The sequence below is a fragment of the Macaca nemestrina genome, chromosome 17 (genome assembly GCF_043159975.1).
Source record: "Macaca nemestrina isolate mMacNem1 chromosome 17, mMacNem.hap1, whole genome shotgun sequence".
Lineage (NCBI taxonomy): Eukaryota > Metazoa > Chordata > Mammalia > Primates > Cercopithecidae > Macaca > Macaca nemestrina.
Genome location: NC_092141.1, coordinates 70760586 through 70775401, shown reverse-complemented (window position 1 = coordinate 70775401; position 14816 = coordinate 70760586). Strand labels below are relative to the sequence as shown.

Genomic DNA, 14816 nt, shown 5'->3' with positions numbered 1-14816 from the left:
TATCCAAAATCTTAGAATGATGTTAACTGTTTAGAAAGATGTGGCAAGTTTGTCTTGTACTTTACAACAGTGGTTCTCAAACTTGAGAATGCCACTGAATCACTTGAAGAGTTTGTTAGCCATGTAGATTACTGGTTCCTACTCCCAGAATTACTAATTTAGTGGGTATGAGATGGGACACAAAAATTTTCATTTCTAGAAAGTTTCCAAGTCATGCTGATACTGGTACAAGACCACACTTTGAGAGCCACTGGCTTAGAAGATCCTTCAGCTCACTGGTATTGTTACACAACCCATTTTTAGAAGCACAGTTTTGTGGTTGTCCCTCTCTTTCCATCCTCTTTGTTGTTGCCTCTGTAGACCCTCATCTGGATTGTGGGGATAGAAGTGAAGTGATGATCAATTTGGTAGAGACAGACTAAATAAGGGTGAAAAATGCCACATTGCATTAAGAAGGCAGGGGTCATTTCCTAATGTAAAAAGAGGGGACAGATTGATAGACAACTCAGCTCTTCCCATTATAATGTAATTTAATTATTGATACTATACAAGTCTGTCAACTGAATGTTAAAATGCTGTGAGCAATCACAATTTATAATTTTTATCTTAAATATAATCTAATGTATATTTGATGTTAAAGCAAAACAAGTGTTTTTTTTTCAATCTGGTCTTTTTTAAATGTAGAAATTACTTCATATTGGTAGTTAGATTTATTTACACTCAGGTTTCTCTTGCTAATGAAATTTGACTTCTATCCTCCCAAAAGATTTATTAGAAAAATATTACCTAAAAACAAGATCCTTTACTGGCAGTCTGTTTAAAGGCAGGGGTATTTGTGTGTGTTTGCTTTTCTTAAGTATTTACAGAGAATACCATGATTGTCTTCATTGTGTTATTTCCTTGGTTTCTTATAGAGAAAAGTAATCAAGAGCAAAGGAACTAACTTTGCTATAAACAAACTGTTTCTCCATAATTCAAATTTGAATTAATAAGTGATTGTTTTGTGTTAAAATAGCAAGCCTAATTTTTTTTTTTTTTTTTTGCTAAACTTGTTTATTGCATGATAAACTGATTATCATTCAAGATACTGAACAATAGCCTTTTTTAAAAATGTCTGTTTTTAGTACACTCAGAAGAAGCCTTGTTTTTACTGGCAACCTGTTATTACCGCTCAGGAAAGGCATATAAAGCTTATAGACTGTTGAAAGGACACAGTTGTACTACACCACAATGCAAATACCTGCTTGCAAAATGTTGTGTTGATCTCAGCAAGTAAGTTTTAAAATATTTTCTAGCTATTTTGTTTTACTTACACTGTTGAATTTTGGATAAAATTCTTTTCAGATTAAACTCTGATTCCCTTTCTTCCCTCTTTTTCATCTATTTCAGTAACATTTGAAATGTTTGCACTGTTGCCTATGCTATTATTTATATTATGGAGATTTTGTTGTTATGGTAATAAATAGAGTTTAACTCTGGAGAAACTTAAGTTACAACTGATTCTTATTGGTTTCTTAAATGATCACAAATATTTCGTTTTCTTTTCTTTCAGTGTTAGACCAATTTGAATAAGCCTAAAAACCCACCAGTTCACTTGAGATTAACACCCTTGTGTTTAGGTGATTGTAGTTTCCTTTTTAAGATCATTTTGTTGAGTACTTCTTTTGCACATTATAGTTAAACCAAGTCAGCTGTCCCTATGCCAAATTTGGAGGCATTTAGAGATACAGATAGTTAGGTTCTGTTAAATTATCTTCTGTACTGTAAGAGATGGAATAATGGTAAAAGGGACTAAACGGTCACATGTGTAAACGGTGTTAGATATTTGTAAAAGCCTGTATGTATAATTGGCTTGTAGGTTTACAAGGGGGGAGATACAAGTAAGTCTCACCATAGATTGATCAATAACTATATTATCTGTCCAGTGACTAATTGATGACTTTTTAATTAAAGCTAGCTCAAATATCTGAAATTTCTGAGACATTTGTTATTGAATTATTTTTAAATTTCAAAGATCCTAATGTTGAATTCTTAAAAATCTTTCTTATGTAACTTGCCAGTTCCTTCTTTTTTTTCTTTTTTTTAGAGAAAGGGTCCTGCTCTGTTGCTCAGGCTGGAGTGCAGTGGGGTGATCATGGCTCACTGCAGTCCCCCATCTGGGCCTAAGCGATCCTCCCATCTCAGCCTCCCACGTAGCTGGAGCTGCAGACACGTGTCACTACACCTGGCTAATTTTCTTATTTTTTGTATAGATGTGGTCTCACTATGTTGCTCAAGCTGGTTTCGAACTCTTGGGTTCAAGCTATCCTCCCACCTTGGCCTCCCGCAGTACTGGGGTTATAGGCGTGAGCCACTGTGCCTGGCCTAAGTGTGCAATTTTTAATTAAAATATGTTAGTCTTGTTTAATTTGCATATACATTTCTATTTTAAGGAAGTAAAAAGGACCACCATGTTTGTTAATGAAGAACATTTATATTTTCTCCCCCAGTATAATAAGCATCTTCTGTGCCTTCTGACATGAGTAATGAATATGTTGCTCAGACTGGATTTGTACATACAGAGACTAAATGTAACTGATTCTGTTTTTAACAGTAAAAGTGAAATTTTAAGATCATAAATTTCCAGCCTCTCAAATAATTCTAAGTACGTGTTTGCCACTATCCTAATTTAAAAAAAAATTTTTTTTTACAATAAACAAATTTTCCAGGTGCAGTGTCTCATGCTTGTGATCCCATGAGATGAGAGGATTGCATGAGCCCAGGAGTTTGAAACCAGCCTGGTCAACATAGTGAGACCCTGTCTCTACAAAAAATTTAAAAATTAGCTGGGTATAGTGGTGTGCACCTGTAGTCCCAGCTACTCACTGATGCAGGAGGATCACCCAAGTCCAGGAATTTGAGGCCACAGCGAACTATGATTGTACTACTGCACTCTAGCCTGGGTAACAAAGCGAGAACCCATCTCTTTAAAGAAAGAAAGAAAAGGGGAGAGAGAGAGAGGGAGAGATGAAGGAAGGAAGGAAAAGAGAGAGAGAGAGAAAGAAAATTTGTGTCTCCATAATTAAATGCACTTTGGTAATGAAGAATATGTTTACATGAACTGCTTTTTATATTAGTTTTTAAAAATCTTTAAATTTGTATTTTAAAGGCTTGCAGAAGGGGAACAAATCTTATCTGGTGGAGTGTTTAATAAGCAGAAAAGCCATGACGATATTGTTACTGAGTTTGGTGATTCAGCTTGCTTTACTCTTTCGTTGTTGGGACATGTATATTGGTAAGTAAGAAAGATTCAAACTGTCAGAAAAGCATTTCCGTACAAGAATGTTTTATAGTTTAAAAAACCTATGTTGATCGGTGTTTATCAAATATTACTTGGCTGAGTAGTATATAATCTGATTTTACGACCTTATTAAAATAGCAGAGATGTTAATCTAATTTTAGATTCTCCACTTAGCCTTACTGATAATAGCTACAGCAGCCCTGCCTAACAATTGATCATACATGTTAGGTTTTTTTGTTTGTTTGTTTGAGATGGAGTTTTACTCTTATCATCCAGGCTGGGGTGCAATGGCACAATCTCAGTTCACTGCAACCTCCACCTCCCGGGTTCAAGCGATTCTCCTGCCTCAGCCTCCCAAGTAGCTGGGGTTATAGGTGCCCGACACCACGCCCAGCTAATTTTTGTAGTTTTGGTAGACAGGGTTTTACCATATTGGCCAGGCTGGTTTTGAACTCCTGACCTGAGGTGATCCACCTGCCTCAGCCTCCCAAAGTGCTGGGATTACAGGTGTGAGCCACTGTGCCCAGCCCCGTGTTAGTTTTTTTACCTTGGGTGAAAAGAGTGTCTTTGTATGATCTACTGAGGAAATAGAAGAAAAGATAGTCAGGTGCATTGTCTCATGCCTGTAATCTCAACACTTTGGGAGGTGGAGATAGGAGGATCACTTGAGGCCAGGAGTTCAAGACTAGCCTGGGCAGGGTACCAAGACCCCATCTCTACAAAAAAATTAAAAATTAGCTGGGTGTGTTGGCACATGCCTGTATTCCCAGCTACTCAGGAGACTGAGGTGGAGGATCTCTTGAGCCCAGGAGGTTGAAGATGCGGTGAGCTGTGATTGTGCCACTGCACTCCAGCCTGGGTAACAGAGCAAGACCCTGTTTCAAAAAAAAAAAAGAAGAACAACAAGTAACTCTGCCCATCTGCCCATGGGAATGCTTCCCATGTGTAAATGTTTTCTGTTGTCACTTCTTCCCTGTGGGGACTGGGGACTGCTTGTCTAAAGAACTAGGATAGCATCTGTTTTAAGATAAATTGAGGCTAGTTTGAATAGTGGTTGTTTTTCAAAACCTTGAAAATGTGTTTCTGAATGGAATACATTATTTGACTAAGTTTGGGGGCCCATTTTCAGGTGTAACAGTGGTATGTTTAGCCATTAATACCACTCTTTCAAACAGGAGTAACCAAAGACATAATATCAATATATTCATTTACCTTCAGGACTGAGAATAATGAATTTAGTTCATGCAACTATGATTCTTCTTGTCATTTAGTCAAGAAACTTTGAGATTCATTCCCATTATAGCTAAACACACTTGGCACTGGGAATATAAAGATAAATAACTCACAGTCCCCACTCTCAAAGGTTTATAGTAGAGTAGGAGAAGAGAAACAGTAAACAAAAGTTTGTAAGTGTGATATAGTGAAATGTATATATTTGGTCTTTGACCTCATTTCCTCTTATACACTTAGAAACTCCAAAGTGATATCTTTTTGTATGCAAACAAATTGACTGGTAGCTGGCATTCCCTGGGTAGCTTCAGGATAGGGGCTGGCAGCAAAAGATCAAGGCAGGATTAGAGGGTTGGGACTTTTCATCCCCATCCCCTAACCTCCCAGGAGGTGAGAGGAGCTGAAGATTAAATTTCACCAGTAAATTGATAATAAGATTATCACCAACAGCTAATGGTTTAATCAGTAATGCCTATGTAATGAAGCCTCCATAAAAACTCAAAAGGACAGGATTCAGAAAGCTTCCAGAAAGCTGAACACATGGAGGTTCCTGGCAGGTGGCTTGCCTGGAGAGGCCATGGAAGGTCCACACCCCCCTTTCCCCATGCCTCACCCTACGCACTCTTCATCTCTATCCTTTGTAATATCTTTTATAAGTCAACTGCTCTAGCAAGTTCATCAAACCTGAGTAGAGCGTTGTGGGAATCCCAATTCATAGCTAGTTGATCAGAAGTTCCTTAGGCCCAGACTCGTGACTGGCTTCTGAAGGTGAGGCAGGGCAGTCTTGAAGACTGAGGCCTTAACCTGTGGGACCTGAGGCTGTCTACAGGTAGATGGTGTCAGAATTGAATTAGCGGACATTCAGCTGGTGTTTGGTGCTTGGTGTGTTTGGGGGGAAAAAAAACCCAGACATTTGGTCACAGAAGTGTTCTGTGTTGATGATTGTTATTGTTGAGAGAGAACAGGAAAAAACAAAATGTTGCTTTTTCCACACTCAGAGTAGTTTTTATTATCACATTAAAAGTTCTGTCATAAAATTTGAGCAGTATATTGTTCAAATGAGAGAATAATTAGTCCTGCCTGATTAAGAAGGGGGTTATGGTAACTAGGAAAGACTTGATAGAAAAAGTTTGACATCTCATATCTATACAGTGACTTCAGAGGAAAATAGATGTTTGAAGACTACAAATTATTTGAGAGGAGTGATGTACAAAAACAGGAGGGTAGACAATTTATGAAAGAAGTTGTCAAAATTTTAATAAGGAATGTTGGAGAAATAATCCTAAAGAGCATCATATTTTTATTTTTAGAAAATTAACTAAAATGAAGTATTATAAATATTACTCTGTTTAAAAGAGTTGCATTAGATGATAAAAAGTCACACATGGATAAGAAAATCTCAAAACATTTGGAAATTAAACCACCTCATCAAGACCCACACCAGAGTGTCTATGCAGAGGACCCAGGCTCCGGCTGTGGCTACAACATAGGACTTTTATACAAGAAAAATAAAGTGAATTAAGCCTCAAAACAAAACAAAACAAAAAACCTGATCATTTATGCTATATATAAAGCATTTAAATCACTTTCAGAATTACCACTGGGAGTGTTATATTAAAAATTAAGGGCCGGGCGCGGTGGCTCAAGCCTGTAATCCCAGCACTTTGGGAGGCCGAGACGGGCGGATCACGAGGTCAGGAGATCAAGACCATCCTGGCTAACACGGTGAAACCCCGTCTCTACTAAAAAGTACAAAAAAACTAGCCGGGTGAGGTGGCGGGCGCCTGTAGTCCCAGCTACTCGGGAGGCTGAGGCAGGAGAATGGCGTGAACCCGGGAGGCGGAGCTTGCAGTGAGCCGAGATCCAGCCACTGCACTCCAGCCTGGGCGACAGAGCAAGACTCCGTCTCAAAAAAAAAAAAAAAAAATTAAGGACAAGTGTGGTGGGTCACGCCTGTAATTCCAGCATTTTGGGAGGCTGTGGTGGGCAGATCACTTGAGCTCATGAGTTGGAGACCTGCCTGGGCAACATGGCAAAACCCCATCACTACAAAAATACAAAAAGGCCAGGTGCGGTGGCTCCCTCCTGTAATCCCAGCATTTTGGAAGTTCAAGACAGGTAAATCACCTGAGCCCATGAGTTCAAGACCCACCTGGGCATCATGGCGAAACCTGGTCTCTACAAAATATGCAAAAATTAGCCAGATATGGTGGTGCGCACCTATAGTTCCAGCTGCTCAGGAGGCTGAGGTAGGAGGATGGCTTTAGCCTAGGAAGTAAAGGTGGCAGTGAACCAAGATCATGCCACTGCACTTCAGCCTGTATGATAGAGCCAGACCTTGTCCCCCACCAAAAAAAAAAAAAATTAAGAATAATTAACCTCTACGCAAATAAACTAGAAAACCTAGAAGAAATGGATAATTTCCTGGACACTTACACTCTCCCAAGGCTAAACCAGGAAGAAGTTGAATCCCTGAATAGACCAATAGCAGGCTCTGAAATTGAGGCAATAATTAATAGCCTAGCAACCAAAAAAAGTCGAGGACCGGATGGATTCATAGCCGAATTCTACCAAAGGTACAAGGAGTTGGTACCATTCCTTCTGAAACTATTCCAATCAATAGAAAAAGAGGGAATCCTCCCTAACTCATTTTACGAGGCCAACATCCTGATACCAAAACCTGAGAGAGATACAACTAAAAAAGAGAATTTTAGACCGATATCCCTGATGAACATCGATGCAAATAAAACCGATATCCCTGATGAACATTGATGCAATAAAATACTGGCAAACTGAATCCAGCAGCACATCAAAAAGCTTATCCACCATGATCAAGTGGGCTTCATCCCTGGGATGCAAGGCTGGTTCAACGTATGCAAATCAATAAACATAATCCAGCATATCAACAGAACCAAAGACAAAAACCACACGATTATCTCAATAGATGCAGAAAAGGCCTTTGACAAAATTCAACAGCCCTTCATGCTAAAAACTCTCAACAAATTCGGTATTGATGGAACGTATCTCAAAATAATAAGAGCTATTTATGACAAACCCACAGCCAATATCATACTGAATGGACAAAAAGTGGAAGCATTCCCTTTGAAAACTGGCACGAGACAGGGATGCCCTCTCTCATCACTCCTGTTTAACATAGTTTGGAAGTTCTGGCTAGGGCATTCAAGCAAGAGAAAGAAATAAAGGTGTTCAGTTAGGAAAAGAAGAAGTCAAATTGTCCCTTTTTGCAGATGACATGATTGTATATTTAGAAAACCCTATCGTCTCAGCTCAAAATCTCCTCAAGCTGATAAGCAACTTCAGCAAAGTCTCAGGATACAAAATCAATGTACAAAAATCATAAGCATTCTTATACACCAGTAACACACAAACAGAAAGCCAAATCATGAATGAACTCCCATTCACAGTAGCTTCAAAGAGAATAAAATACCTAGGAATCCAACTTACAAGGGATGTAAAGGACCTCTTCAAGGAGAACTACAAACTACTGCTCAGTGAAATAAAAGAGGACACAAACAAATGGAAGAACATACCATGCTCATGGATAGGAAGAATCAATATTGTGAAAATGGCCATACTGCCCAAGGTAATTTATAGATTCAATGCCATCCCCATTAAGCTACCAATGACTTTCTTCACAGAATTGGAAAAGACTGCTTTAAAGTTCATATGGAACCAAAAAAGACCCCGCATTGCCAACACGACAATCCTAAGCCAAAAGAACAAAGCTGGAGGCATCATGCTACCTGACTTCAAACTATCCTACAAGGCTACAGTAACCAAAACAGCATGGTACTGCTACTAAAACAGAGATATAGACCAATGGAACAGAACAGAGTCCTCAGAAATAATACCACACATCTACAGCCATCTGATCTTTGACAAACCTGACAAAAACAAGAAATGGGGAAAGGATTCCCTGTTTAATAAATGGTGCTGGGAAAATTGGCTAGCCGTAAGTAGAAAGCTGAAACTGGATCCTTTCTTTACTCCTTATACGAAAATTAATTCAAGATGGATTAGAGACTTAAATCTTAGACCTAAAACCATAAAAACCCTAGAAGAAAACCTAGGTAATACCATTCAGGACATAGGCATGGGCAAGGACTTCATGTCTAAAACACCAAAAGCAACAGCAACAAAAGCCAAAATTGACAAATGGGATCTAATTAAACTAAAGAGCTTCTGCACAGCAAAAGAAACTACCAGCAGAGTGAACAGGCAACCTACATAATGGGAGAAAATTTTTGCATCTACTCATCTGACAAAGGGCTAATATCCAGAACCTATAAAGAACTCAATCCAATTTACAAGAAAAAAACAAACAACCCCATCAAAAAGTGGGCAAAGGATATGAGCAGACACTTCTCAAAAGAAGACATTCATACAGCCAACAGACACATGAAAAAGTGCTCATCATCACTCGCCATCAGAGAAATGCAAATCAAAACCACAATGAGATACCATCTCGCACCAGTTAGAATGGCAATCAAAAAATCAGGAAAACAACAGGTGCTGGAGAGGATGTGGAGAAATAGGAACACTTTTACACTGTTGGTGGGACTGTAAACTAGTTCAACCATTGTGGAAAACCGTGTGGCGATTCCTCCAGGATCTAGAACGAGAAATACCATTTGACCCAGCCATCCCATTACTGGGGATATACCCAAAGGATTATAAGTCATGCTGCTATAAAGACACATGCACACGTATGTTTATTGTGGCACTATTCACAATAGCAAAGACTTGGAATCAACCAAAATGTCCATCAGTGACAGACTGGATTAAGAAAATGTGGCACATACACACCATGGAATACTATGCAGCCATAAAAAAGGATGAGTTTGTGTCCTTTGTAGGGACATGGATGCAGCTGGAAACCATCATTCTGAGCAAACTATTGCAAGAACAGAAAACCAAATACCACATGTTCTCACTCATAGGTGGGAACTGAACAATGAGATCACTTGGACACAGGAAGGGGAGCATCACATACCGGGTCCTATTGTGGGGAGGGGGTAGGGGGAGGGATAGCATTAGGAAATATACCTAATGTTGATGACGAGTTAATGGGTGCAGTACAGCAACATGGCCCATGTATACATAGGTAACAAACTTGCACGTTGTGCACATGTACCCTAGAACTTAAAGTATAATTTTTTTAAATTACCCTAATTTGAATAATTACATAATGTATACATGTATCAAAACATCACATTGTACCCATAAATGTGTACAATTATTTATGTGTCGATAAAAAGTAATACAGTTTAAAAAAAAAAAAAGAATACTGAAGAATTTCGGTGTTTTTCACATCTCCCTCAGTAACTCTAGTATCTGACAGGAAGTTTAAAGTAGTAGTAATATTCAAGAAGGCAATGATAGTTTATTTTGTAAGCATTTCTTTTGATTCGTGTTCTGTTTACGTTCACTTGATTTGGAGATTAGCAGATAGGAGAAATTGGTAATTTAGAGAAGCATCACGAAGAGTGCTCTCCGAACTTCTGTAACTTTTACCTAATTTTTTGTACTAAAAGTTTATGATAAAAGTTTTGAGGTTTGTAGCTTATTTAATCTACTTGTTTCTCTCCACAGCAAGACAGATCGGCTTGCCAAAGGATCAGAATGTTACCAAAAGAGCCTTAGTTTAAATCCTTTCCTCTGGTCTCCTTTTGAATCATTATGTGAAATAGGTAGGTGGGTGGGGTTGAGAGGTGGGTGGGTTCCCATCTCCTCTTCTTTTTTCCTGCTACTTAATTTTTGGAGAGCAATACAGATCATCTACCCCCAAGAAAAATATTTTTCCAAGTTAAAATTGAAAATAAAAAATAAGTTAGAATCATAGGTATGTTTCAAGAATCATATAACTGAAAATTACACAAAGATTAAATCCAGTAGATTCTTCTGTTTAGCCCATCTACTTTCAAGTATCTAGTGTCCTCTAGAATGAGTTATATTGTGTGTTTAACACTAGCTAAAATTGCTTTCTGAATAAGAAAATTAATAGAATTTCTAATGCAATTAATAGAATGCCTGGAGCAGAAACTTACAGTTTCTGAACAGTATAGGGAGAGAATATCTCAGTACATTTGGCCTAGGATACATAAAGGACCATTTTTCAGCATTGTTGCATCTATGTATATATAGAAGGGCTTCAACCTTTACTGTAAAGTATGATGTAAAGTATGATGGGTTTTAACTCTTCAACCTCATCTCCTACTTTGAGAAAAATGAGACCTAGTTATTTTCAGCTTTAAAGCAAACACAGAAATCTGCATTTTTCTGTGATTTGTTATATTTAAAATTAGTGTTCTTGTAGTTTATTTTCTAAATTTACAGCTTTGTCTTACTGGTACACTTTTATGATACATTGATAGATGGGCTTTTAGGGGGTAAATTTGATTAGCAGAAGTGGACAGGAGAATTTAAAATTTTGGATAAGGCCTATTTCCTGTTTCCACTAACTTATGCATACTTGAAAAAAATGTAATCCTCACTTCCTCGGAGACAAACTTTTTTTTTTTTTGTCTTCACAGGTGAAAAGCCAGATCCTGACCAAACATTTAAATTCACATCTTTACAGAACTTTAGCAACTGTCTGCCCAACTCTTGCACAACACAAGTACCTAATCATAGTTTATCTCACAGACAGCCTGAGACAGTTCTTACGGAAACACCCCAGGACACAATTGTAAGTGTCTTATATTCTAGTGTTCAAAATATTATGAAACTACAAAGAATGATCTGAACTAAATAATATATTGTGAATGACTTGGTAGAAATTTTCTGTTTCAGGAATTAAACAGATTGAATTTAGAATCTTCCAATTCAAAGTACTCCTTGAATACAGATTCCTCAGTGTCTTATATTGATTCAGCTGTAATTTCACCTGATACTGTCCCACTGGGAACAGGAACTTCCATATTATCTAAACAGGTTCAAAATAAACCAAAAACTGGTCGAAGTTTATTAGGAGGACCAGCAGCTCTTAGCCCATTAACCCCAAGGTAAGTCAAACAAGATACTTTCAAATGTGCTATAGTACTAAATGATCTTATAATAACTCATATTGTTTGTAATGCAGATTATTACAATGGCAACTTCTAAATCAGTATGGGAACAGGGGCATTCTGTTTTCAGAAAATGAAGTAAAAAACAGCACATGATGATGTTGACAGGCGCGGTGGCTCACGCCTGTAATCCCAGCACTTTGGGAGGCCAAGGCAGGCAGATCACCTGAGGTCAGGAGTTCGAGACCAGCCTGGCCAACATGGTGAAACCCTGTCTCTACTAAAAATATAAAAATTAGCTGGGCGTGGTGGTGGGCGCCTGTAATCCCAGCTACTCGAGAGGCTGAGACAGGAGAATTGCTTGAACCCAGGAGGCGGAGGTTGCAGTGAGCCGAGATGGAGCCACTACACTCCAGCCTGGGTAACAGAGCAAGACTCTGACTCAAAAAAAATTGATACTAAGTATTGGATTGGCCGGGCGCGGTGGCTCACACCTGTAATCCCAGCACTTTGGGAGACCGAGGTGGGCGGATCACGAGGTCAGGAGATCAAGACCATCCTGGCCAACATGGCGAAACCCCATCTCTACTAAAAATACAAAAAATTAGTTGGGCATGGTGGCATGCTTCTATAGATCCAGCTACTCGGGAGGCTGAGGCAAGAGAATCACTTGAACCCAGGAGGCAGAGGTTGCAGTGAGCTGAGATGGCGCCACTGCACTCCAGCCTAGGAGACAGGACAAGGCTCCGTCTCAAAAAAAAAATTGGAGAAAAATGTAAAACTCTTAAATTAGGTAGTAAACACATTAAGAAATACTATCTATGGCTGTGCATTATTGGATAGCAGTGAGCCTCATGAAATGTTACAATCAGAGCACCATTGGTTGCTATTAAAATGTTCTTTTCCAAAACATGGTGGAAATTTGACACCTACCGTTTTTTGTTTGAGACAGCATCTCACTCTGTCACCCAGGTTAGAGTGCAATGGCACAATCATAGCTCACTGCAGCCTCAAATACCTGGGCTCAAGCGATCCTCCCGCCTCAGACTCCTGAGTAGCTAGGACTGCAGGCACATGCCAACACACCTGGCTAATTTTTAAAGTTTTTTTGTAGAGATGGGGTCTTGCTGTGTTGCTCAAGCTGATCTGGAACTCCTGACCTCTAGTGATCCTCCTGCCATGGCCTCCCAAAGTGCTAGGATTACCATGAGCCACTGAACCTAGCTGTCACACCTATTAATATAAAATATTTTATCAAAATTAATAGTAGTATATGTATGTATAAATACAGGAACTCAGCCCAGAGGATACATATCCAAAAGTATCAAAATGAAAAACGATGTGCTAGAACGGGTTGGGCTTGGTGGCTCATGCCTGTAATCCCAGCACTTTGGGAGGCTGAGGTGAGCAGATCACTTGAGACCAGGAGCTCAAGACCAGTCTGGCCCACATGGTAAAACCCTATCTCTACTAAAATTACAAAAATTAGCCAGGTATGGTGACAGATACGTGTAATCCCAGGTAGTTGGGAGGCTGAGGCACAAGAATCGTTTGAACCCAGCAGTTGGAGGTTACAGTGAGCTGAGATCATGCCACTGCACTCCAGCCTGGGCAACAGAGCAAAAAAAAAAAAAAAAAATACATATATATATATATATATATATATACTAGAAGAAATTCTATGAATCGGGTCCTGAGGCCAGGGAACTACTAAAATAGTGTGACCATGAGATTACCACTCTGGAGAGTTATAGTTATCTAATGGTCTCTAGAGACATTTTCTCTAGTTGTGTCTAAATCCCATAAATTCCAAGAATTTGAAGTAATCTGATCATTTGGATCTTAGATTTATAAAGCTACTCTTCTTTATTTCTAATAAATCTCCTGAGATCAGTAATTGTTGCTCACTGTAGTTCCTTGTTTGATAGCTTTTTTTAGTTTTAGTTATGGTGGGTGGAATAGTCTATATTCACAGCTTATTTTTAATCTGCCCCTCAGATCCTCACTGTCCCTAAGACTGATTTGCCATTCTCTTCCTTTTAGACCTTCTAATTTAAGTATACTGCTGCTTTATATATGCCTTGATGACTTTTTGACACCTTGATTTCAACCTCTTCTCAGTTTTGGGATTTTGCCATTAGAAACCCCAAGTCCTGGAGATGGATCCTATTTACAAAACTACACTAATACACCTTCTGTAATTGACGTGCCATCCACCGGAGCCCCTTCAAAAAAGGTATTTTCCATGTAAAATGCAGTTTGGGTATTGATTAAAGCAACTTGTTTATTTTAATATTTTAAAGGTAATTTCAGGGAAAATCTAACTTTATATAATTGCTTTTGCCTTAGATTTGTTGATCTAAATATAAAAGAATGTCATTGTTGTAGCCTCTTGGTTATAGTAGGAGGCAGACTTCTTACTCTTTTGGCCAAGTAAGACTGTATCTCACAATTTTAGTTTATTTCAGCATATAGTTAAATAAACATATTCATATTTTTACTTTTTAATTTCCTTTTTAAAAAAACAAAATTAAGATTGTTTATATTACTTGAATATAAATAACAGAAATTGTGTCTGCCACAGTTTTTATTTGTCCCCACCACTGTGTATATATGTTTTTTTAATAACACTAATAATTATATGAAAACAAATTGCTCAGGTAAAGCCAGATATTTGATAGTAAGATTTTTGTGGTAGATCATGGATGTATAGTTTTAAAATGAAAATGAAAAATATTTGGTAGTATACTTATAGTAAATATTGCAGCAAACATCATGAGGCCTTTTTTTTTTTTTTTTTTTTGAGACAGGGTCTCACTCTGCTGCCCAGGCTGGAGTGCAGTGGTGCGACCATGACTCACTGTAACCTCAACCTCCCAGGCTCAAATGATCCTTCCACCTTAGCCTCCCAAGTACCTAGGACTATAGGTGTGCACCACCACACCCAGCTAATTTTTTTAACTTTTCTTTTTGGAGAGACAGAATCTCACTGTGTTGCCAGGGATAGTCTCAAACTCCTGAGCTCAAGCAGTCCTTCTGCCTTGACCTTTCAGAGTGCTGGGATTATAAACATGAGTCACTGCCCAGCTGAGGCTCTTGTTTTATAATGTTCCCTTATATAGGTATATGGAAATAGAGGCCGAAGTACCATTTTTTAAAAGCGTATCTGTGGCATAAGGTAACTTCTGTGAGATTTAAATTAGGCTCTCTATATAAAATACCTATTGCCATGCTTCACAGATATTCAAGAAATGGAAGCTACAAGTCATACTAATATG

General features: G+C 38.5%; 1 protein-coding gene across 9 annotated transcripts in view; it reads left to right on the top strand.

Moving 5' to 3' along the window:
• Positions 1-14816, top strand: part of LOC105483066 (cell division cycle 27) — a 65563-nt gene that overhangs the window by 17177 nt on the left and 33570 nt on the right. For 7 of the 9 annotated variants that reach the window (XR_011615925.1, XM_011743658.3, XM_011743657.3 and 4 more), the window contains exons 3-8: positions 1125-1272; positions 3149-3274; positions 10124-10221; positions 11065-11219; positions 11324-11535; positions 13660-13774. Coding sequence is in view for 8 of the 9 variants with exons in the window: in XM_011743658.3 (XP_011741960.2) it covers positions 1125-1272; positions 3149-3274; positions 10124-10221; positions 11065-11219; positions 11324-11535; positions 13660-13774 (854 nt within the window). In the remaining variant the exon portion in view is untranslated. The remainder of the gene's footprint in view (positions 1-1124; positions 1273-3148; positions 3275-10123; positions 10222-11064; positions 11220-11323; positions 11536-13659; positions 13775-14816) is intronic. The other 2 variants (XM_011743660.3, XM_011743659.3) reach the window with 1 other exon arrangement.